The sequence below is a fragment of the Chelonia mydas genome, chromosome 3 (genome assembly GCF_015237465.2).
Source record: "Chelonia mydas isolate rCheMyd1 chromosome 3, rCheMyd1.pri.v2, whole genome shotgun sequence".
NCBI classification, from domain to species: Eukaryota; Metazoa; Chordata; order Testudines; family Cheloniidae; genus Chelonia; species Chelonia mydas.
In genome coordinates, this window is record NC_057851.1 from 44,222,370 (window position 1) to 44,247,917 (window position 25,548).

General features: G+C 40.0%; 1 protein-coding gene across 1 annotated transcript in view; it reads left to right on the forward strand.

The window, feature by feature from the left end:
• The window catches only part of LRRC1 (leucine rich repeat containing 1), a 171,998-nt gene that overhangs the window by 138,442 nt on the left and 8,008 nt on the right, over positions 1-25,548 (forward strand). Inside the window, exons 14-18 of the mRNA XM_043542374.1 lie at positions 5,676-5,882; positions 8,692-8,943; positions 11,723-11,812; positions 12,496-12,573; positions 15,010-15,105. Of these exons, the coding sequence (XP_043398309.1) occupies positions 5,676-5,882; positions 8,692-8,943; positions 11,723-11,812; positions 12,496-12,573; positions 15,010-15,105 (723 nt within the window). The remainder of the gene's footprint in view (positions 1-5,675; positions 5,883-8,691; positions 8,944-11,722; positions 11,813-12,495; positions 12,574-15,009; positions 15,106-25,548) is intronic.

Consider the following 25,548-nt stretch of genomic DNA (forward strand, 5'->3'; position numbering starts at 1 on the left):
TGGGAGGGAAGCAGTACCTGCTACTCACAGTGGCTTGGAGCTCCGGGGCGGTAGGTGGGAGTCCCAAGTCTCCACCAATGCCCACGGCAGCTCGGCGCTCTGGGTCTCCCCCCCCCCCCCCACCCAGTGGCCACAGCGGCTGAGGCAAAAAATGTTACGGAGGTCTCTGGAAGTCACAGAATCTATGACTTCCATGACCTCAGTGACATAATCTTATCCTTAGAGATTGCATATGAAGACAGCACAGGGTAGGAGGCAGAGATTAAGAGCCTCTGCAGGGGAAAGGAGGATCACCTAACCTGTTTCTTGTTCATTAAGTAGAAAAGCAGTTTTGTAAGTCAACGTGGTGTGCACATGCTGATGAAGGGCATGCAATGGGAACTGTATTTATGTGCATTGTAATGAAATAAACTATGATGGATATGAGAAAAATGTTTGTTTCAATAATTTATTTTAAATTTCCTGAATGGAACTATATTCCATAAGCAAAATATCTTTGCTATTTTCAAAACACTTCTTTAAAAAGTTCTGAATACAAAATTAGGAACCAGGGTATCCAATTCTACTCTTGGATTATTTCAAAAATTTCAAAGGTTATGGTCTAAAAGTTAGGCACTTAAATTCATATTTGATATTAGGCACATTAGGTTTGCCATTTCACCTTGGTGTGCCTGAGTTTCTTCTCTTTGTAAAATAGGGATGTGAATGATTATCTTACCTGGGTGTCATAAAGTTAGCTATTGTCTGTAAAATGCTTGGAAAGCAAAAACTGCTGTATTAGTGCTAGTATGGTGCCAACAGGTGGCTCTGTCTCAGAGAAAGACATATATTCTATTCGGCCAATAAATGGGGGCTGTTGAAAGATTCAAGTGCTAACGAATATTCAATTATAATACAACACCATCAAGAGACATCTTGATGCATCTTTTCTGGATGCATGTCATTAGTATAACTAAGAATGGACAGCATTGTGTACTCCGGTTGTATGCTTGGTTTTGTACAATGTGGAGAAAGACATGGTTCTGTGCTCCAGGGAGCTTGCAGTCTTTGGGTTTTGAGCCTGCAAGATGCTGAACACTCCCTGTTCTCCATGCAGCACCCTCCATTCTTACTGTACTCAGGTTCATGACCTACATCTCTGCATTATTTATTGATTGATTTATTTTTGCATTGAAAACTTTTATGGAAGAGGAGTGATTTTTAAAAAGCGATGAAGAATTAAGGCTTGCATTCACATCAGCAGACCGGCACAAAGATTTCATTGGCTATGTTTTACTTTGTGGCTCTTTGCAACGCATTCTGGTTATCGATCGTGAGGGAACATTGCACAGTCCTGATAGAATGGTGAGCTCTTTTTCTCTGGAACTGCCTGTGTAGCTCTACCTCAGCGATCCTAAATGTGTGTGTGTATAGAAAAAAACTGCTTAAGATGGAATTAAATTATTTATGCATATTTTGCATATGCAAAAGATCCCCGGTGATGAAAAAGCTTATGAATGTGAAAAAGATCCTGGATTCCTAATGTGCTTTTGCCCCCAATTCCCTTATTTATCACCATTTGAGGCCTGAGCATAAAGTTCAACCTAAAAAACTGATGCTATGAAACTTATTGTACCAAAGAAGAAAATACAAATAGGGAACGCAGACTACCCTGCACTTCCATCCTCCAGGCTTATCTTCCCTTCCAAGTTACAGATTGAAATTTAACCTGTATCGAGGACAACCCACTCACTTTCTATGTGTGTGTGACAGCAGCACCATCAGCAGTGAGGGTGAAATGAAGCTCTCTTTTTTTTAACTGACTGAGACCTATCCACATTCAGTCATAATATTCTCTATTTACATCTTTTAATTTGCACTCATTTGGGAAAATGGACTTTTTCTGGTCCTACTGAAAAAGTGTTTTCAACATTGTGTGTGTGTTTAAGGAGCTGCCGTTCAGCTTTTAAATGGGGTCAGAGACCTACGCCTGTGTTTATTTTTACTATCAACACTGTCTGCTTGCTTTCTAATGGTCTCAGATGCAAAGCAGAGAGAGGTCCAATCCCTATGTCCTAACACCCTTCTTGTTGGGGAAGTTCAAATCCATAATTAAACTGCGGCTCAGTCCAATTTCTAATGTTTTAAAAAATAACTTCTATAACCTCCTGTACTGGTGACACTCTACCTGCAGTTCTAGAACCTCATGGTGGCTCTTTCATGTAATCCATGTGTCTGATCAGAGTTCTGATCTTCCTACCTAATCTCAAAAAGAATAAGCAGAGTGGTGATCACAGGAGCTGTCCCTGTGCTGTCTGGCATCCAAGGAGAGTGATGAATAAATGCAACAGAGAATCCTTTCTCCTATCTACCAAGCTGTCAGGAAGGGGGGGCCACTAATGCAAACCTGATTGTTTGTGGCTCTTTCAAACTCCATTCATTAGTGAACTGGCTCTACAGCTCTGCAAAGCAGAATACTTCGACCTTACATGATTTAGAATATCCAGAAATCCTTGCTGTTTTACTATTAAAGGGTCAGGGGTTGGGGAGTTTTTAAGCATAAAATTATTTTGAGTGCACCCTTTAACAGCTAATTTCTTTTACAGGCAAAGTGACCATACTGGAGTATAGTAATAGAAAATGTATGTTTAATTTTTATTGTATTACGATCTATTAGAAATGTCTGTGAAAGAGTTCTGTAATTTTGTCATACATCTTGCACTGAACTACTGTTGTTGCATGGTACCTAGTCTCCAACTATAATAACAAAAAACAAGCAGACAAAATCCCAAGAGGACTACAAACATATTGCATGATCTTTCAACATTGTAATCCTTATCTTCCTATGTTCCCTTCCTAGGACTTTTATTGTCATCAGTTGCTTTATTATATATAAAACAGATTGTAATATCAGTTGTGCTGACACCAATAATTTGTGTATGTGCAAAGCCTCATATAGTAATGATGCTGCATTAAAAAACAAAAAAGCAATATGAAGAAAACCATTTCTTAAACCAACATCTGGTTAAACAGCGTGAGTGCAACCATTTGTTGAGGATGGAATGTTCTTGAGGTAGCCTTTCCTGAAGTTTCCCTTGTCTAGAACTATGCTCCATCTCTTTACCTCTTTGACGAGTACGTATGTGTGTCTGCACATGTACACACACTTATTTTATTTTACATTTTTCTCTGTGACTCATGGATACATTCAGAAAATGGATTGAATTCATCACAAATAATTTGTGTAGTATGAATGGGGTGTAAACCTCTGCTAGAGTCCAAGTTAGATGTCTTCAAGTTGGCAGGACCTGACAAAATTCATGTGAGGATACTTTCAGAACTTGTGAAGCATAGTAGAGATCCCAGAGGCCTGGAAAAGTGCAAAAATATTACCAATCTATAAAAAAGGGGAATAAGGACAACCCAGGGAATTACAGACCAGTCAGCTTAATTTTGGTACCCAGAAAGATAATGGAGCAAATAATCAAACAATCGGTTTGTAGATAACAAGGTGATAAGTAACCATCAACATGGATTTGTCAAGAATAAATCACGTCAAACCAACGTGGTTGGTATATCCTTTTTTGACAGGTTAACAAGCTTTGTGGAGCGGGGAAGAAATAGATATGCTATATCTCGACTTTAGTAAGGCTTTTGATACTGTGTCTCATGATCTTCTCATAAGCAAATTAGGGAAATATAGCCTAGAGGAAGCTAGTATATGGTGGATACACAACTGGTTGAAAAACCGTACTCAGAGAGCAGTTATCAATGGCTCACACTCCAGCTTGAAGGCCATATCAAGTGGGGTTCTGAATTTATCTGTCCTGGGTCCAGTTCTATTCAGTATCTTCATAAATGATTTAGATAATGGCATAGAGAGTACACTTATAAAGTTTGTGGACAATACCAAGCTGAGAGGGGTGGCAAGCACTTTGGAAGATGAGATTAGAATTCCAGTTCTGGGCATCACTCTTTGGGAAAGATGTGGAAAAATTGGAGAAGGTCCAAAGGAGAGCAACAAAAATGATTAAAGTTCTAGAAAACATGACCTATGAGGAAAGATTGAAAAAAAAATTTTTTTTTAGTCTTGAGAAGACAAGAGTGGGAAGGTGGGAGAGTGGAGGGGGACATTAGTCTTCAAGTATGTAAAAGGTTTTTATAAAGAGGACAGTGATAAATTGTTCTCCTTAACCACTGAAGACAGGACAAAAAATAATGGGAGATTTATGTTAGCCATTAGAAAAAATTTCCTAACTGTAAGGGTAGTTACTCTCAGGAACAACTTACCTAGGGAAGTTGTGGAATCTCTGTCATTGGAGATTTTTGAGAACGGGTTAGACATACACCTGTCAGGGATGGTCTAGATAATACTTAGTTCTGTCTCAGGGGACTGGTCTAGATGACCTATAAAGGTCCTTTCTAGTTCTACATTTCTATGATTCTATGTGGGCCGTGTAACCTGTGTGCCTCAGTTTCTCCATCTGTAAAATGAGAATAATACCTACCAATTATAGAAATGTTCTTAGGCTGTAAAATGCTTTTGAGATCCTCAGATGGAAGCTATTGTAGAAGTGCAATGTAAAAGAACTGATGCTTTCCCAACACCAACCTCCGTAGCTGCTGCCTCATTTCCAGGGTCAATACTGTAGCTTTAAGGAGTTTGTTCAAAGAGAACATATGTACATTTGATGATGTGTGACCACTATCACCCATCTTTACATGCAACTTTTCTAGGGTCCACACATTGTGTAACTGCAAAGCTCTCTGAAATGTGTAAGTTTGGGTGGGAAAAGAGAACTATTTTTGTATAGCTTTAATGAGAGGCCCACATGTTGTGAAAACTGGACTAAATTACCACACGGTAAATGTGGCTCTCAAAGTTCCCCCTTTCCTTTGCGCTTGGCTTTTTCACAGTGCTTTAGATATCCATGAACTTTTTAAAAAAAAAATACTAATTTTACTGTTTTCTTATCTTTTGTTGGCAATGCTTTTAAAATAAAGCACTTCGTTCCAAGGGCAGTGAAAGCGAACACTTAACTATCACTGGGATTCTACATCAAGAGATGAGGAGAAACAGCGGGTGAAGTTGTGGCTGCTCTATCAGACTGTTTGTTTTAACAGTATAGAAGCCACTACCTGGTGCTCTCACGGACAGTGTTGCCAGTTGTGTTTATCTGAGTGTAAGCAGTGAGCTCCCCCTTTAAGATGCTGAATGTGGCCTCGATTCAATGCCGGCTGATCTCGGATCATACCCCATGCCACCACTACAGTCTGTTTACTCCTTAAGGGTACATCTAGGCTGCAATTGAGTATGAGTTGTAGGAGTTGTAGCTCAGGTATGTGTGCTCACGCTAACTCTAATCTAGCTAGCACAAGTCAAAACAGCGTGTAGATGGTCTTCACCTTTAAGTGTGTTAGCTAGATTAAAACGAGTGTGTTAACTAGATTAAAGCTAATGCAAATCATACCTTCAATTGCAGTGTGGGCATACCTTAACTGTCTCTGTTGGACTAAAGGCACTTTCCTAGGTGCAGTGCTTACCTCCATGTAAGCCAATGAAGAATTATGTGACGATGAAACACTCAACCATACTAGCCAGACCATCTCCTTGCTAGGTAGATATTGACAGTAATACAGTCACATTTTAAAAATCTATTCATTGCCTCTTGTCTTGTTTTATTCTTCTTCACCAGGACTCTGTTAAGTGGCTTCCCAAGTCTCCTAAACTCTATAGCGGCCATAACTGGAGCTCGCAGAGCTCTCGCTGGGCCTCATTAAAGGGAAAAGAAAGTTTTCGTGATGGCAGTGTGTATAAATTCAACTCAGGCAATGAAAATTGGAAGGAAGGGAGAGTCAGTCCTGAGCAAGAAGCAGAGGAATTGGAGGATCCTGATGAGGATGTAAGTAGCTTCCTTTACAATCTCACAGACATAATCTAGTAGCTTAAAAATATATTCAACCCATTCAATTTTTGATTCGATGAACATCTGGATGCTCCTGGTTAGAAAGGAGCTATAGCTTCCTGAACTGGCCTGGTCACTGTTCTAATCCATAGTTTCAGTGTTCCTGTTCGTGTTTTGTGGTGGAGGAGATGGAATCACCTTCAGGCCTTTATTTATTTTGATTGAAATACATTTAAGCAGATGCCTCTCCCAGATTCTAGGAGCCTTAACAATTGTCTAAAACAAAACCACTTGGGGCAGAGCCCCAAACCCACACTTAAAAAAAATCTGGCCAGCAATGGAAAATAGAAATATCCTCTGTTTCCCTAGAAATACCTAGCCTTCCATATCGACATGCCTCCCCCAGCTCTAGTGAAATGGGCTATTCAGCATACCTTGATGATCAGTGGATTCAGACTATTGGGGAATAAGGAGGGGAATGGAGAGTGAATTCCAGAGACAAGGGTCTCATGTTAATTAGTTATAATTATACAAATGCTAGCGTGGAAAAGTTATAGAAGTCTGAATATTTTGAATTGAGTAAATGTAGGTTATTTGGATAACACTGGCTTCAGTACAGTCCTTACAGAGATCAGTATATAAGTCCTTGACCAGTGCTGTCTAAAAGCTAAGTTGGGACTTGGTGTACTTACTCATGTAAAGGCTCCCCTTATGCCCCACATGGTGCTCAAGCTGCTCCTACCCCTGAAGCATGGAGGCAGAACCTTGGTTCCTCCCCCCCCCTTAAATCACTGACCAGCAGAACTGAGCTGGCCAGAGGTGGTTGTACTTTGCTTGTGGTACAGGCCAGCAGCAAATTTATACTCCTTGGATCAAGGGGGAGGAAGTAGTGAGGAAATTGTTCCTCAGAGCCAGAGTCCCTTAACTGTTCTGCCCCAGGCTGGTGCAGCTACTCTGTACCCCATGCACAAGGTTTGTAGCAAAGCCACAATCTAGCCTTAAAAATCAATGGCCTGATAAGGACCAGGAGTTTTGCTCTAGGAAGGTTGGCAGGATTAGGCCTATTGTCTTGCTTTGTATTAAGTACTGCAACTTTAGAAAGAGAGGCTGAAATCCTGGCCCAGTTGTACATACACGTGTGTATGTTAAATAATTTTATTTCCAACTAGGGCTGTCAATTAAATGCAGTTAACTCACGTGATTAATGAAAAACATATTATCTAGGTTAAAAAAATAGTTGCAATTAATCACAGTTTTAAACACACAGTTAATAATAGAATACCAATTTAAATTTATTATAAGTATTTTTGGATGTTTTTCTACATTTTCAAATATATTGATTTCAATTACAACACAGGATGCAAAGTATATAGTACTAAGTTTATATAATTTTTTACTACAAATATTTGCACTGTGAAAAAGATAAAAAAAGAAATAGGATTTTTCAATTCACCTCATACAAGTACTGTAGTGCAATCTCTTTATCGTGAAAGTGCAATTTACAAATGTAGATTTTTTTTTTTTACATAACAGTGCTCCAAAACAAAACAACATAAAACTTGAGAGCCTACAAGTCCACTCAGTTCTACTTCTTGTTCAGTCAATCGCTAAGGCACACAAGTTCATTTACATTTATGGAGATAATTCTGCCTGCTTCTGATTTACAATGTCACCTGAAAGTGAGAACAGGCGTTTGCATGGCACTGCTGTAGCCGGTGTTGCAAGGTATTTACGTGCCAGATATGCTGAACATTCATATGACCCTTTGTGCTTCAACTTGTAGATTCCACTTTTTTTTATCTTTTAATCGTTTGACAGCCCTGCTTCCAACTAAAGGAGTAAAGGATACAGTACTCAACAGATCTGATCCAAACCTTTAGCTGCCAAGTTAGAAAGAGAAAAACAGCCGTATATAAATATGAAAACCCTGTACCCATGGAGCCAATTTAGAAGAGAGGGGCTGAGATTTGTTTAGCCAGCTTGCTAACTCCTCTCTAATAAAAATAGCATCAAGAAAAATAAAATTGCATGTGTGAAGACGGAAAACCTAGTACTCTTTGAAACCAGAGCTGTCTGAAGGAACTCCCCAGCCTGAATGAATTATTGGGGATGTTTTATGTGGATGGTTTATACATACATTCTTCTTCACTATCTCTTGGAGCCTGAGCTAAAAACAATGGGTTGGATCACCACCTTCTCATGGATCCTGGGGTTACTACACAGATCTCTGGAGATTCACAGGAGACATAAGGTCATCTGCATGGAGGACCTATGCCTCTGCACCATGTATGTGCCTCCGTTGCTCCATTCACACTTCCTGGCAGCATGGCTCCAATGTAGCTGTTGTACCAGGGATTCCAGCTGGCCCCCCACTCCCTTAGTGGAGGATTCCCACTGCAGAGGAGGTTCCGCATATTAGTTAATCCAGTCCCAGGCTGCATTATTTTATCTCCATGGATTCAGAGCAGGCAGAGGCCTCAACCCTGCTAAGGAGAGGCCAACCACTGCCCACCTTCACCCTTACGCAGTCCCCTACCATTGCTTGTGAATCCCAAACCTGCCTCACATGCTCCACAGGGCACTGAGAAATGGGAGGTGGTGCCACAGAGGCAGTTGCATGGAGGGATCCCCTCTGTATATGAATTTGGGGGACACAGTTAAGTCTAGCGTCTTCAGTAGAGTTACCCCTGATCTACACCCATGTGATAGAGAAAAATGACACTAATTTACTGAATATAATGTCCAGACTCCTAGACAGTAATTAGGCACTTACATTTCTGTTGTTTTGTCTTTCTCTAACAAACAGGAGCCGATATCCAAGTTTTCTGGCAGTCTTTTTGACACTGATGACAACATTAAAGATCAAAGAAACCCTAGAGCAGCTGTTCAGGAAAAGCACAAAGCAGCAGTGAAAGTGAAGCCTTTTCCAGAGGCTAACAACAAGCCACAGGCTCCTGCCTCCACAGCAGGCAGCTTTCCAGCAGACAGCAACAGGTTTCCAGAGGACACGAAAGAGCAAGTTCCAAGAGCTGCAGAGGTGACACAGCCACCATTAAAGGTAATGCAGCATCTCCCTGAAGAGCCTTTCACTCCCGTTCTGTTCTGTGACTCTTGGTTTATCTGAGAAGCTTTGAATTTAAAGGAGACCGTTTTTAAGTGTGGTATATCAGGGCCGGCTCCAGGCACCAGCAAAGGAAGCAGGTGCCTGGGGCGGCCAATAGAAAGCGTCATCTGGGCGGCACGTCCAGGTCTTTGGCAGCAATTCGGCAGCAGGCCCTGCAGTCCCTCTCTTCCTCTCTGGCGGCACTTTGGCGGCAGCTCAACCAGGCTGGTTTTTCTTTTTTCTTTTTCCTTCGCCGCTTGGGGCGGCAAAAAAGCTGGAGCCGGCCCTGGATATATAAAGACAAGAAATATCCTCATCTGACTTACAATATATTCATATAATGCTGTCCGGGGTCCATTCCTGTTCCCATTGGCTTTAGTGGGAACAGGGGTTGGTCCATATTCTGAGTTATTTGTAGCCAAATTTTTGAAAAGAAGCCCTTGATTTTGGGTAACAAAATTTTTGAATGCCCAGCTTCAGACACTGTGGGATGATTTCTCAGAAGAGCTGAACACTCACAAGTGCAAGTGCAAATGAAGTCCTTGGGAGTTGTGGATGCGCCACATCTATGGAGATCCATTCCCAAGGTGTCTCTAGTTGGGCATCCAAAACCAGTGGTTACTTGTGGATATTTGGGCCTTAGTGACTCACAATTAAAGACACAGCCTTACAGACCCTTACCTGTTTTTACAGACCTTGCATACTTGAATATCTCTTTGCAATTGGTGGGAATGCTCAGATGAGCAAGGACTACTGTTATGAGTGGGAATTGCAAAACTGGGCCTTGGATTTATGGAAAAAACTACTCTGTGTGTGTGTGTGGTGGGGAGGGGAGACTAGACCATGGTTTGACCATAGCCCTGAGCATGGCATGACATGGCCTAGGTGCACCTCCCCTGGAGCAGCACAGAGAAGGAACTGCATGCCTCAGAGGCTTGCTCTAGGGGGTAGTGCTTGGTGCAGGTTCATACCAGTAGTAAATTATGATCCCTCCCCATGCTGAGTTCTCTCTCTGCTGGCCAGCATGCTGGAGGGAGCACAGGCCCTCTCCCTACTCACTTGGTTAAGTTAGGGCTAATAGCAGCTACATAATGCACACATATGGCACTGGAGCCTGGGGAAGCTGCACAGGAATGTAAGGGATGGTCTTACTCCCCTATGTGGATGCGCAGACCAGGCTATAGTCTAGCCTAATGAGATCAATGAAGCATTGTGGGAAATGATGGTCTTGTGAGCTTTGGTGCATGTGACTAACTTTACTCTCATGAATGGTCCTATTGAATTCAATGGGACTACTCAGGCTGAGCATAAATAGTGGTTGGACTCCATGGTAAATGGAGCGTAATCTAAGTGCTGTAGGCTTTTTAATCAGTATAATAAGGCATTTTCTTGCACGTTTAAATATAATTAGTTACAAATCAACACACCATGTTAGAACTGTAATATTAATTAAATACACTGTCTGAGTGGTTTAAAACCACAGCTGTATTGAAAAATCCTGAATGTAAAATTTAAAAAAATCCAAGTTCTGATTGCTTTAGAGGTGTTAGCGAAAGCAGCAAAAGTAAGAGCATCTCAGCTACACACATGACTGATGGATGAAACCTTATTTATCTTCCAGCTCAATTTCAATTTTAAATGGTTTTCCTTACCTCATATTCGCTGTATTAGAATTATGTTTGCAAGCTATTTCTGGTTTTCAATATCAATGACATTATTTATGAAAACCATCAAATAGAACTTGCAAAAGTAATGGTTAATTTAAGTTGTCGCTGTGACCTAAACGAATTCCATTTGGCCTGTGTTGTAGGGACTGGAGATGCAGAATATGGTACAAAGATGTTGCCCAGATGTACTAAAATTTCTAGGCATGTGAGAGTGCAGTAAGAATACAATGTCAGCTTTAACTCTGAATTCCCTTGCTTTTTTAAAACCAAAAGGCCTTTACCATTTAATGAGCTAGTAGTCTGAAAAATGTTGATTTTAAAAAAAGGAGAAGATTACATTACAGTAGCTCTAAAAAGAGCAGTCTAAATCCAATTTAGTGCTGATCAGCTGTAATTACCTGGTCCAGAAAAGAATGTGTATGGGATTTCAACCCAAAGTGAGTATAAAAACTTTTCCAAAAAAAGGGGTTTACAATTCGCTGTGACGCATGCATAGAAATAGTGTTGTTGCCAAGGCAAATGCTCAATAAATCATTGATGTATGTGAAAGAAATAATTGATCACCCCACCTGTTCTCTGAAATGGATACCTGATGATCAGAATACAACAGCACTAGCTATTTCACGTTGGGTGAAATCCTCTCCTCATTGAAGTCAATGGGAGTTTTGCCATAGCTTTCAATAGGGCTAGGATTTCATCCATTCAGTAGTACCTGACTCCATAATTAGTACTCTTAAAAGCAATGGGACTAACCACTAATATACTGCTCGGTATATAAGGGTGACATGATGAGAAAATATAAGCTTCCAAAATTGTCTCTGCATGGCTTTAAAATCTAGATCTGGAAATACTGTGTTTCTTTGTGCTTCTGGGAAAGGTAAAGGCTATACTTCCATGTGGTAGTACGTGCGAAGAGGATATTACTAAAGAATAAACACCATTTTTCTTTGTGTTGAATTAGATAGATTGTTTACAGAATGGGAACTACAGTATTGTTGCCTGTGTAATGTATGGGGTGCTGTTTTGATTCATCAGGCCACTTGTTATTAACTATAATTCTCTTGCAGATAACCATTACTGTGTGCAGTCAAATGGGGAGTCTTGGTATTAGCATTGCTGGTGGAAAGGGCTCATCTCCATGTAAAGAAAATGATGAGGTGCATTTCATTATTCCAACATTTACCAAGTAATCTTCAGAAAGAGATGGAAAAAAGCAATTTTTGGAAGCTAGCCTATTTAGCTGTTTTCTTTTTGAAGTCATCATCAGTCATCATCCATGTAATGCTGTAAGCTTAGTAGTACAGTTGACAAGGGGAACAAAAGGGTATTCTTATATTTGTCACCAAGATAGATGTTGAAGTTGGTAGTAGCTTTTAACTGTGATGCCTCTTTGCAAGGAAGCATCATGTGAACAATTAGTTCCAGAAGAGGGCCTCACAGCTGAAATCCCACTGGTTATTTTCCACCTGAATTCAAGGTAACTCCATTTGCAGCCCACACACTAATGCAGCTTCCATCCCACTTGTTCGTTCACCCTAACCCCTTTTTGAACAGTGCTTGTCTTTTCTCAGTTTATCATTCAAATCCTTATTCTCAAATATGTCCCTCGTGGCGCTGGGTAAACTGTTACTGACTTGTGTTTATTGCTGTTTGTGTCAGTCAGCAATGGGTGGTTTTATTTTTCTGTTAATGTGTTAATTAAGACATTTAGCTTATATTCATTTAGAGGCAGCTGAGCAACAGGCTTTGAAAATCAATTTGCTGCACATGTACTTTTTAACATCCAAGAGCTATGGGATAAACTCAGTTGGATCTGAAATTTTGTGTTTTATGTTACCAGGCAATCTTAATTGCAAGGGTGGCCAAAGATGGCCCAGCGGACTTGACTGGGGTACAAGGAGGAGACAAAGTGCTGGAGGTAGAAAGCTTTATTTGATAACGGAGTGCTGTATTTTCTTACATGAGCGATAGAATTCCCTACTCCTCCCCCACTGGGTCTTATAAACACATGTTTAATCTGATTTTTTTTTATGCGCCTGAATCAAAATCCTTAATCTGAATATCCCAGATTTTGGATTTTTGGATCCAGATTTGGACTTTGCAGCTTTGGAACCGTTTTTAGTTTCAATATGCAAATCATTCATGAAATGTTTCAGAGTGGTAGTGTGTTAGTCTGTATCAGCAAAAAGAACGAGGCATACTTATGGCACCTTAGAGACTAACAAATTTATTTGGGCATAAGCTTTCGTGGGCTAAAACCCACTTCATCGGATGCATGCAGTGGAAAATACAGTAGGAAGATATATATACACAGAGAACATGAAAAAATGGGTGTTGCCATACACACTATAACTAGACTAATCAATTAAGGTGGGCTATTATCAGCAGGAGAGAAAAAAAACTTTTGTAGTGATAATCAGGATGGCCCATTTCCAACAGTTGACAAGAAGGTGTGAGTAACAGTAGGGGAAAAATTAGCATGGGGAAATAGTTTTTACTTTGTTCACGAAATGACATCCTTGACTTCTGAGTTTATTCCCATTATTTACCATATATTTTTCAGATCTTATACTTTCTAAGCGTTTAACAAAATATCCTGATCTTTAATGGCTAATTCATAAAGAAAAAAGAACGCCTTATTATGAACCTGAAAATGCACTGCCTTTATTAGCTCAATGACTAATTCTGAGAAGGTTTCTTATTTACTTCAGTTAGATTTATTAGTCCAGATTTATCAAAGCTTAGTGCAGGAAGTATAAACTACGCTTCCTTATGCCCTCAAGAGGATGCTCACACCGGGGAGGTCAGCTCATAATTGCTCTACTGATACAGGCTTCAAATGAGATGTGCTAAATAATAAGTGTGTATGTCTGGCTGCTCTACCTTTGGGCCTTTTTCTCCACTAGTGCCACCTGTTCTTTTGATTCATGTAGGTCCCTCAGGTTTCCCCAATGAGGAGATTGCAGATGTTTTGTGCCAGGATTTTCCTTTGAGCAGCCTTTGCCAGGGCTGTCCTGGGATGAATCTGACCCAGTGGTGCTACTATTCCAAGCTATAGTTCTCAAACTAGTAACTTTTTATTATTGTTGCTAGCACTCTATTGTTGTTGTTGTTGTTGTTGTTGTTATTATTATTATTTATTATTATTATTATTATTTTTCCTAGAGTTAATACTATTTATTCTGAGATGTTCCTTGTTGAATCAAGGTAGATACATAATATGTATTAAGTTGTCTGCATTGGGGATATAATGCATGATCTACAAAGCCTTTTATAGAAAAGTCCTAGAGAATTTATAGGGATAAAAAAATAGGGAGGTATAGAAAGTAAACAGGATTCTACAAGAAATTTACTCCAAGAATTATAGAATTTAACAGAATTATATCCTTTCTCTTGAATGTTTAAAACTACCCTATAGAATTTAATAGAGGATTATATTCCTGTGGTTGAATTCTACAGGTTGGCTATAAAATTCTTTGGAAAGATTATAATTCTCTGTTAAATGTTATAGGACTTTTCCATAGGGGTGAATACAAACTTTTTCGTTGAATAAAGGACTATTATTACCTGAAAACAGTTGGATTTTGGCAAACTGAAAATTTGAAAAAAAGATTTTATCCATATGTATTTCATCTCAGCAGATTATCTGCAAAATAAATCCACTTTTCTAGTTACTATTGGCCCTACTGTGCCCTCAATTTTGAAGTAGAATTCCTGACTGAAATAAGTAGACAGTTCTGCTTAAAAATCAGTGGTGCAGTATGGACTCATGCAGTAATAATCTCTTAGAACCCAGAGTCACTCAACATGTGTTAGCTACTAAATATTGTTCAGTTGGTGAGCGTGTAAAATCAAAAACCAAAAAGGGAAGACATTCCTTCTCAAATATGCAGCTGGTTCAACAAGTATCTGTATTTCCTGTGCATGCCACAAGATGGCACTATTAGCAGAACAATTCAGATATTTTAAAATGTGGGGAAAGATTTCACTTTTTTGAGAGATGAAAAGGAACTAGTACATTAAAATATATTTAAAAAGGAGTTTTAATGTTTTGACAACAGGACAAATGTAAGTTCAAGAAACTAAAATTGTCACTTGGTTTTACGTTTTACAATTTTTTAGTGTTCTGACCTTTTCAAGAACTCAAACACACATATTCGGTGAATTAAGGAACTGTGAGAGGAATTAGCCCACTCTGCTTGAATTTACCCTGGTGGAATCCTACATGATGATGTTTCTAGTCACTGTTTAAGCTGATTTGAGTGTGGGGGAGTTAGTTATCCTTTATTTTAGCAGTACCCAGAAAATAAAGGTGGTCATCTTATGCTTTTTTTTTTTCTTTTCCCCCCTCAAGGGATCCATCCTTTTAGAACCAAACACACCTGACTCTGGTCCTGGTGAAGCACCAGCTAAAAGCAGCCCATTCCAGACAGTAAATCACATCATAACAGTAAGTGAAGATGGTGAATTCAATGAACAAACAGCAATGCTTACACAAATATTTTTTGAGTTGTGTTACAAATGCTGCCCCAGCATTCAGAGAGACAATATTAGCAAAAATTTTGAATTAATAAAAAGTTGGATAATAAAAGAAACTCTGCATTATCAAATACTCAGATTATCAAATACTCAGCAGCCACGATCAGGACCAAATTCCCAAAAGAGCTCAACTCCCATTGAGAAATCAAACTAAGAAATCAGATTTTCACTCTTTTGGGTCTCTTGAAAATCTGTCCTTAAGTGCCACACTGGGAGATGCTGGGTGCTGAATATTTTTGTAAATCTGACCCTTCCTTAGATGCTTAAATGGAAACTCAGCTCTTTTGAAAATCTGGGCCTAGCTGGGGATGCTGCTGAGCACTGTCCCATTATCTATTCGGAACATACTGTATAATCCAGGGATACTCAAAGGAAAGAGGAGTGACCACATTGTCTAAAATATTCTCTCAAATTTTAACTCCGTTAGAGCCTTCATACTGGAATGCCTGCCTCCCCTAGAGCTGGTACCAGGTGGTTCTACCTACCAATAGAATAGTTTGTTTCAGTTCCCTTTCCTCCTGCCTCTCTCTCAAACCACACCTGCCTGTGACACAGCTAATGGGGCAGGGGAAGCTCTTTACACTAATTTATATATGTCAAGGTTCCTTCCCCACTCTGAACTCTAGGATACAGGTGTGGAGACCTGAATGAAAGACCCCCTAAGCTTATTCTTACCAGCTTAGGTTAAAACTTCCCCAAGGCACAGATTTCTTTCTTGCCTTGGGAACCAGTTTAGGTTAAAAACCTGATACGCTGCCACCACCAAGCAATTTAAACAAAGAACAGGGAAAGAGCCAACTTGGAGATGTCTTCCCCCAAAATATCCCCCCAAGCCCTACACCCTCTTTCCAGGGGAAGGCTTGATAAGAATGCTCACCAATTTGTACAGGTGAACACAGACCCAAACCCTTGGATCTTAAGAACAATGAAAAAGCAATCAGGTTCTTAAAAGAAGAATTTTATTTAAAGAAAAGGTAAAAGAATCACCTCTGTAAAATCGGGATGGTAAATACCTTACAGGGTAATCAGATTCAAAACATAGAGAATCCCTCTAGGCAAAACCTTAAGTTACAAAAAGACACAAAAACAGGAATACACATTCCCTCCAGCACAGTGAATTTTACAAGCCAAAGAAACAAACGAAAATCTAACGCATTTTCTAGCTAGATTACTTACTAACTTTACAGGAGTTGGAAGGCTTGCATCCTTGATCTGTTCCCAGCAAAGGTATCACACAGACAGGCAAAACCCTTTGTCCCCCTCTAGATTTGAAAGTATCTTGTCCCCTCATTGGCCATTTTGGGTCAGGTGCCAGCGGGGTTACCTTAGCTTCTTAACCCTTTACAAGTGAAAGGATGTTGCCTCTGGCCAGGAGGGATTTTATAGCACTGTATAAAGAAAGTCGGTTACCCTTCCCTTTATATTTATGACAATATGTATGAACATATGATTCAGTTTTGATTAAACCTCTGGAATTTTTTAAGCAATTTGATTGCAAGTTGGTCACATGACCAAAAATAGATCAGAGCTAGATCAAGCTGGAGGACATGAAATGACTTTGAATTTGCCTGTGTTTTGAATTGGAAACTTTGAAATTCTCCGCAAAGGAAAATTCTGAAAATTGTTTAGTTTTGGAGTGATTGAAATGTTTAATTATGTTTTGATTTTGACTTTTTATTTTTATATGATCTTATATAATAATAATTCAAAATAAAAAATAGAAATGAAACGTCATTTCAAAACAAAACAGCAAAACAGAACAGGTCAATGTTGTAGGAACTTTGTTTTTTCGGTTTTTGTCCACAACAAAATGTTGGCAATATTGGCATGATTTCCTGAAGCTTTTTGGTTTAGAATGAACTGCCTTAAGTTTTTCTGACCAACTCTAGGCAGAGCTAATATCCTCTTAAGAGGTATTAGCAGATATTCGAGGCTAATAGTCTGTCGGACATCATCACTGCAATTCAACGGGAACATGATTGAAAAGGCTGGTTAATATGGTGGTTGGCTGACCAAATCTTTTGTAGAAGGAGCTGGTTGGCTTCTCCCTTTGATTTCTGCTGAGGAGAGAAACTGACCACTTCCCATGTTATCTCCTGATGGTAACATAACCCAGCTGGCTTCTACGATATTTCCTTCCGGATATGACCAACTAGCCACCCCTTTGGGAGAAGAGGAGGGGATAGGTCAGACGATGCTGGCCACTTTAGAGCAGGAGGCCCTGAAGGAGCCAGCTAGCTAGAGCTGTTTCAGGTGGTGAGGTGCTTCAGCACATATTTTCTGCAGAGAAATTTTTGCATTGAAATCTTTGTAAATGTGTCTCTGCAAGAGACTTACTCACAGAAGTCTTTATGCTGACTTGTGCATACTACTGTGCCTTTGGCAGAGGGGAATATGCAACACTCTCTGGGACTCTCATCTCTTTGGGAATGTTATCCTGTTGACTTTGGATGTAGTCAATACCTCATCTTATATTCTTACTCCGGCTTTACTCAGGCACAGCTCCTGTTGACCCTCAGTGGGAGTTTTTCCTGAGAAAGGATTGCAGCATTGGGTCCAGACATCTGGATAAAAGACCAATAGTATTCAGAGGGATGGACTAGATGGTGCAGAAGGTTCTTACTAAAGCTCTGGTGGGCTAGAATCTTCCTCTTATTAAAGATCTAGGACGTAACATTTTAACGATCTTTCTGTCCTTAGCAGAGTATTCTTCTCCCCTGTATTTCTGATCATGCCTCAAAAACAGAGAGGAACATCTTTTGCTACATTTATTAAGTTATAAATTCAGAAATAAAACACTTTTGTGTGTTTTTAATCAGGAAAAACTCTCCCTTTTATTATGAATCATACTTCTGTTCTTTCAACATCCTGCCTGGCCTCTTTTATCTCCTATGCTTTAATGATGTCTCCACAGATCGTATCACTGCCATGACAAAAGATGTTGTCTCCAACAGATTCAATTTCTCCTCTCTGGTCTTCCGTTCTTCAAAGAGCTGGTTGCTCCAGATTAGTTTAAAAGGCTCATTTGAATTTTAACTAGTCCAAAATCCAAATGCTTACATGCCAGCCTTCAGCTTTAATGCCACTTTGAATTATCAGTAATTAGTTGGACAAACAAGAAAATCTCTTTCACACCGCATCACTGTTTTTCAAAGTAAAAATTAGGCCAGGTCTATGCTACCACTTACTTTAGTATAATATACGTTGATCAAGGATGTGAATATGCCACCCCCCTGAGTGACATAAGTTACACCAACCTAAGCACCTGTGTGGACAGTGCTATGTTGGCAGGAGAGCTTTTCCCAACAACATAGCTACCGCCTCTGGCAGAGGTGGATTTATTAAGCCGATGGGAGAGCTTTCTCACGTCAGCATAAAGTATCTTCACCAGATGCACTATAGTGGCACAGCTGCTCCAGTGCAGCTGCACAAATGTAGTGCTTCTAGTGTAGACTAGCCCTTAGAAACAGGCTAGCTTTTTTTAAATTTGTGATTGACCAGTTTAACTTTTGAAATTTACAATTTTAAAAACTAAAATTACAATGAAATATAGTTTTCACTGACAAACTTTACAAACTTGCCATAGCTATGCATAAAAATTACTGACACTCACACAGCAAAATAACTGCATCTTTTGTTATTTTGGGGTAACTCTGTAAGGACACTCTTGTTTCAGAATAGAAGTGTCTTAGTGTGGGTTAGCTTAAGTTGATTCCTTACTAATTTAAACTAAATCAGAGTAAGACGTTCTGAGTCCACAAAAGAGTGTCCACACACAGACTTGCAAAAAGGCTTGAATTAAAACTGATGTAGTTATTTTAGTTGTGTACAAAAGTCCTGAGAAGCCAAAAGATCAAAGGCTGAAAAAATAACCTAATGCTATGGGACTCAAATCACTGCTTGTGGATCTCTGTGCTTTCAGAGCAAGTCCTGACTTCACCTATTTCCAAAAGGAACACATCACTCAGGCTTGCCCCCATACTATGCTGTCTCGGATTCTGCATGCTTTTTATCTAATTCTGTTTCTTTATCTTCCCCATCTTCCTCTTTTTCCTCATGGAGTAATAGTGCTGCTTCTGCATTGACCCTGACCCATCTGCACTGCCTGGCTTTCTCCAAGAACGTGATTTTCTGTTGTTCTGTTCCTCTCAGTCTTCAGTATCTGCTGCTGTTTCTGGAGACGAGACATCTGATCCTTTGTTTAAAAGAAATCAAACCTTATTCTCCAAGTCTGAGTTTGCATTGCCAGTGGACTCTCTCCAATACGAATGTTATCAGCATCACCTATTCTTCTCTTCTGAAGTGTGTCAGCATGTCCTGCTTCTTTTCTGGTCCATCTTTGTTGCAACTTTTGACCTAATGATTCCTTAATATTACCAGGCTGTTTGGACTTAATATTGTTTCCAAATCCTGTCATGTGATATCTCACCAGTGTCCATTAAAATTCATTTTTCTTATCTTTCTACCTTAAACCTGCAAATTTCCCATGTTTCCTCTGTTGTAGTGTTATATGTCATTTACCAATACAGTCAGCCCTAATTACTAATTATTGCAGATTTTTCAAAGAAGCCTACAAGTATTTCAAGGCGAGTTGGGCATGTATTCCCATAGGGGGTTCTCAGTTTTAAGGAAATCTCTCTCCCCCTATCATTAAAATCATCAATCACACCTTATTATTTATGCAGAGTTGGATGGGAATAATTTCCCCCATCTTATGAAACTTTTGGAAATTAAAAAAAATTTCCCATTCCTCATCCGGATGAAACAGACCTGATTCAGACCAGGCACTTGAACCTAGGTCACCTGCATCCCAGGTGAGTACCCTACCTACTGGACTAGAGAATCTGTCTCTCATTCAATGAATATTTAATTATTTATACAAAATGGAACAGCTCCAACAGGAGAAACTGTGCAAGACCCACCCTAGAGAACCAGATAGTCTGGTGATCAGGACACACCTGAGGTGTACAAGACCCAGGTTTAAGTCCCTGGTCTGAATCAAGCATAGCAGGGGCTTGAGCTTGAGTCTCCCACAGCTCAGAGAAATGTCCTAACTCCCAGACTATTCTAGGGGCTGGCTCATTCTCTCTCAATCTGCAGAAGAATTGTGGTGGTAAAGGATGTTCATAGTCACCGCTACGCAAGAGGTCCTACAGTTTTATCAGCACAGCCCCCAAAGCGGGGTGGAACTGGCCAATGAGTGTGCAGAGTAAAGCTCTCCTTCTGAGGGTGGCCATGCAAAAAAAAAAAAAACCCAAAAAAAAACACCCCAACCAACCAAACAAAAAAACCCTTGTGTGGAAAGTCTTGGCTGTGATAATCTCAATTAATGTGCCTGCCCTTCAATTTGCAAGCTTCTCCCCCCCCCCCCCCACCCCGCTACTTGCACTGAACCATCTGGGCACTCATCACTCTGCCTTTCATTCACATTGTTCGGACATGATCCAAGAAAATCTTTACATCAATCAGAATCAAAATGGACAAATCCTTTTCATCTACAGTCAATCCAGGCCTAGCAAGAAAATGCCCTCCTAACGCAGGACTGATTAAAAATTCAAATGTAAGCATCAATAACTTCTTTCCATTCCTAGTAGTTTCTGCTATCTCAGGAAAATGTAAACTTTTCACAGAAATGCGATAAATTTTCCTTCTCCATACTTCAGACATCACCTCATCTTCGTCATTTTATTGGAGCAAAAGTAATTGAATGTTCAGCTCAAAGAAGCAGAAGTCAGAAGAGACCATTTAAATGGACTACAGAATGCTTTAATCCTCTTCAGTGATCATCAGACTTTTGTTCCAAAATTGTTTCAAACAACAAACAAAACTTCTCAGAGTGAATGCTTTGAGAAACCTGTTATCCTGACATTACATGATTTGACATTCTTTTCAGACCCCTAAAGTTTTCTATGAAGAATTGCATTATCATTGATCAAAAACACCTACATGGTCCTTAGTGTGGTCAGATCAGTTTTTTAAGATTCCCTTCTAATTAGGTAGTTTTAGAGATTATAAGATCTGCTTCTCAACTGGCTTGCCTCTTGACTAGGCATTTACTCCTCTGCAAGTGGGTGCAAGTTGCAAGCATTTTGATTTGGTTGCATTTTACATCCACTTTGTATGGACCCATTCCTACATAGCACTTAGGCACAAACATAGCTTGCTCATGTGAGTAGTCTCTGTGAAGTCAATTGGACAATTCATTTGAGAAAAACCATGCGTGTTCTTAACTGCTTTGAAGGATCAGGCTGTAAATGACTACACAAGATGAAAGACACAGTAGAATCAAGTCCTTCTGTATCTAATTTAGGGCGCATCACTCAGTATGGCTTTGTCTGATATTTCAGCACCGTATGTTGGTGGCTTTGATTCTAAGACTTGTCTATGTGGGAAGTTAGTGAGCAGCAAGTTAGAGCGCCTTAAATTCACACCCTAACTACTCTGTGCTAATTCTCTGTGTGGACAAACATACTTCACACTAAAAGTACACTTAAGCATATTGAGCTGAGCCATTCAAGGGTACTTCTAGTGTGGACTAAGAGTGTCCACATAGGGAATGAGTAGGGAGTAGCTAGTGTGGTATAAATTCACACTCTGGCTTACTGTGCACTAACCTCCTGGGTAGACAAGCTCACTTTGATTCTAAGTGATAAAATGGGCTTGTCTCCACTTACTGGGGGATTGATGCGTGGTGATTGATCCACCGAGGGTCGATTTAGCGGGTATTGAGAAGACCAACTAAATCAATCGCTCTCCCATCTACTCCAATACTCCACTGGAACGAGAAGCATAAGGTAAGTCAATGGGAGAGTTTCTCCCATCGACCCAGCATGGTATAGACACTGCACTAAGTCAAGCTAAGGTATGTCAACTCTAGCTACATTATTCACGTAGCTGGAGCTGTGTAATTTAGGTTGACTTAGCCCCGAAGTGTAGAACTGCCCTCAGACAAAACCATATTTAATGATACATTAGAAGATGAGGGAGATGGAGTGAAGCCTGCTAATCAGCAGCTTAAACAACATCTAAACCTGCTGTGGCCGAAGGGAGTTACGAATGAGGGAACCCATTTGTCTTTCTCCATCCTTTTTGCCTTTTGCTAAATCTGAGCCTATGCATTTTTCCCTAATTTCAGCTTCCTTGTTTTTTCCTTGTTTCTTCGGGGAGAATTATACTAGTACCAACTAAGGAGAGGAATGGGGAGAAAATACAATTCTCTTTTAAGCTTGACTCCTCTGCCCCAACAACACAGGAAATACACAATTTTTAAAAAGTACAACACAATTGGGAAATATATAAAATATTTAAATGGGATCTGTCTCCTCTTACATACCTCATGATGTATTAAAAAAAATAACCAAGAGAAGCACCAGATCCTTAACCTTGTCTCCGAAGACTCAGACAAGCACAATCGAGAATGAGTCTGGAAGATTGTTCCCAAGGGCATTGGAAGGGTTTATGCCTCGCTCTCCTGGACAACAGTGTTTGGAGCTGGGCAAAGGACAGACAGCAGCAGATTCCAAAGGACAGAGGAAGGATTTTATAACCTTGCTGTCACTGATGTCAGCATTTTGGGGTTGGGTGGCCCCAGCAGCCACGTTAGTGTTTGCTTCTCTTTCATATCTCTTTGGCAGTAATGAATTCACACTTTTATTTGCATGTCTTCTGGGCTGTCTATTGAAGTTTGACATAATGCCTCAACACACAATCAGTTCATTAAGGCTAAGGCTCTTTCTTTTAATGGAAAAACCCACTGTTACATATGGTGATAAAGATGAAGCATTTAGGGCTTGTCTGTTTCATGTCAGCTGGAACATTTTAACTAACATGTTTTAAAACTCTAGTATAGAGAAAGAAGTCTTATTGCATGCATAAATTTAGGCAGGCAGTTTCATGTGCATGTTTGTATGCAGTTGTGTGCCTGAGATGTTTAAAGATCTGGAAGAGATCATAATGTCTACCTATTTTATCTGTCTAATTACTCCGCCAGCCACTTCGGTGCTCAGGTAACATAGTTACTAACTTTATCCTGATAGGCAAAGCTCCTTTTGAATTATGCAGGTCATGGCAAATGATACCTCTGCAATTTATCACATGGACATTATGTGTATGTATGAATAATGCACATGGGCTGCATGACATGAAAAGTCATGCAAGTCTGTGAAACTTGTTTAAGTCATTCTTGTATCTTTAACTTCCTTTAAGTTTTCTTTGAGCGCAGGTTGTGCCATCTGTCTTGTCTTTATTTAACCATCACCTTATTGTATTAATTTAAAAGCCAGCAGATGTCAGTATTATCTAAGTTTTGGGGAAGTTGATAAATACATTCACTACTGCAATTCTCAGACACATTATTAGACTCTTCTGATAAAAATTATTATTTTTTAAAAAGCTATATATAATTAATTTTATCAGGCATGAGTAGGAATTATCTCCTTCACTCAGAGTAAAGAAATTTAATTTAGACAAGATCTGTTATGGATATAGATACATTATCAAATCCAAACTTTTGCTGGTGTGTACACAGTAAAAAAAAAAAAATCTGCTTTCATTCTCTGATGAGGAGTCAGGTGTGGAACTCTTTTACTTTTGTTAAAGTCTAACCATTATTGCCTTTATCAGTGCAAATAAAAAAACAACATTAATTTAGATTTGAACTTATAAAGTGGTGGTTACATTTCACATACAATCCGAAAGCTCTCATCTAGGGAGGTGTGTCCTGTTTAAAACAAATCTCTCTGAAATATACTCTTGTCCAAGGGAAATAGATGATTGCACCACTATTGCACCAGTAGAAAGAAAAGTGGGGCGTTGTCCCCCTGTTTGAAACAAAACTTTCTTTAAGAAAGTTTTCTTTAAGTAAATTCATCTGAACTAGGTCACATTTTCCTAAGCATATTAAATATTAGTTTGTCTAAAGAGGGGATTAACAATTCCCATATTTCCAACTTCATCTACAACTGGTCAGTCCAAATGCCCCTTTCCCGTCCTGTTCACCAGCCCTGGCTCTTCCCACCTTCTTTTGGTTAGATTGCCAGCCTGGCTTTCCTATCCCGTACTCAGCCAGTGCTAGCTGGCCTGGTTCTCCACCTTCCTTCTTTGACCTATTGCTTCTGGCTGAGTGTGTCATAGTGCCAGGGCCGTCCTTACCCATACGCAAAGTACACGCAAATTTCCTGGTGCCCTGCACAGCTGCATGCTGCTCCAGCCCCTGCTCTGCCCCAGCCCCGCCCCCACTCCCCCCCTCCCTAAAGCCCCCACCCTGCTCCGTCCCCGCCCCGCCCCCACTCCCCTGAGGACTGCAGCAGGGCCGGGCCCCTGCCATGCTGCCAGTGAGTGCTGGGGGGCAGTTCCTCCCTGTCCCCTGAGCCAGTCCCCCTCACCCCCAACCTGCAAGAGGGCTGTGTATGGCCCCAGAATAGCTAGGGATGGCCCTGCATGGTGCTGATAGTACTCTCCCAATGCTCCTAGCATGATAATATCAGGTGTGCTCAGCACTGTCATGCAACTTAATCAGCTATGTTAAGAGACAGCGGAAGGTACTTAAAACCTCATCCAAAGCCCATTGAAATCAATGCAAGTTTTTCCGTTGACTTTAATGGACTTTGGATCAGGCCTCTAGCCAAGTGCTGCAGGGACTGGGGTTAGGTTCAGTCTCATTTAACATCTTCCTGACTTGGAAGAGCAAGCAAACAGCCTATTAATTAAATCTATGGAAGATACTAAATTGGAAAGGGTTTTAATTATGAAAAAGGGCAGAGATCTATTACAAAGGCTGGGGTGGAGAGTGGTTAAGATGGAACCATGAGCAGGAAATAAAATGAGATTAAAATGGGAAACCTGTGGTACCAAAAAATCCATGGAATTTTGGGTTATATACACAAAGATGTAATCAGTCATGATGCCAGGCAGACTGTTAACTATTGTTTTCTGTACAGGTCTGATGAGACCAGCACTGGGAAAACAGTATTGTATTTAGTTCTGGGTAGCATATCCAAAGGGGATACCGATAAAGAGGAGGCTATTTCCTTTAGGCTCTGTCTGAATCAGACTTATGGACACAGATCTTAGATAGCCTTCATCTCCATAAACAAGCCATGAAGCAACATATAAATAGTAGTAAAATGGTACCAGCTGAATATGAGATCTATCTCCTCACGTCAGAACTATTTCCAGACTCTTAGCAAAGTTTTGTCCCTCAAATTCAGATCCCCATAGTGAAAGGCATTTGAATATTGTGTCTTGCTTGTGCAATGGATGAACCTGAGAACATAGCAATTTTTCTAAAAAAAAAAAAAAGTTCCAGAGAAAAAACTAATTTGGTATAAGTGGGATCAACAAGTGGATTCCGTTC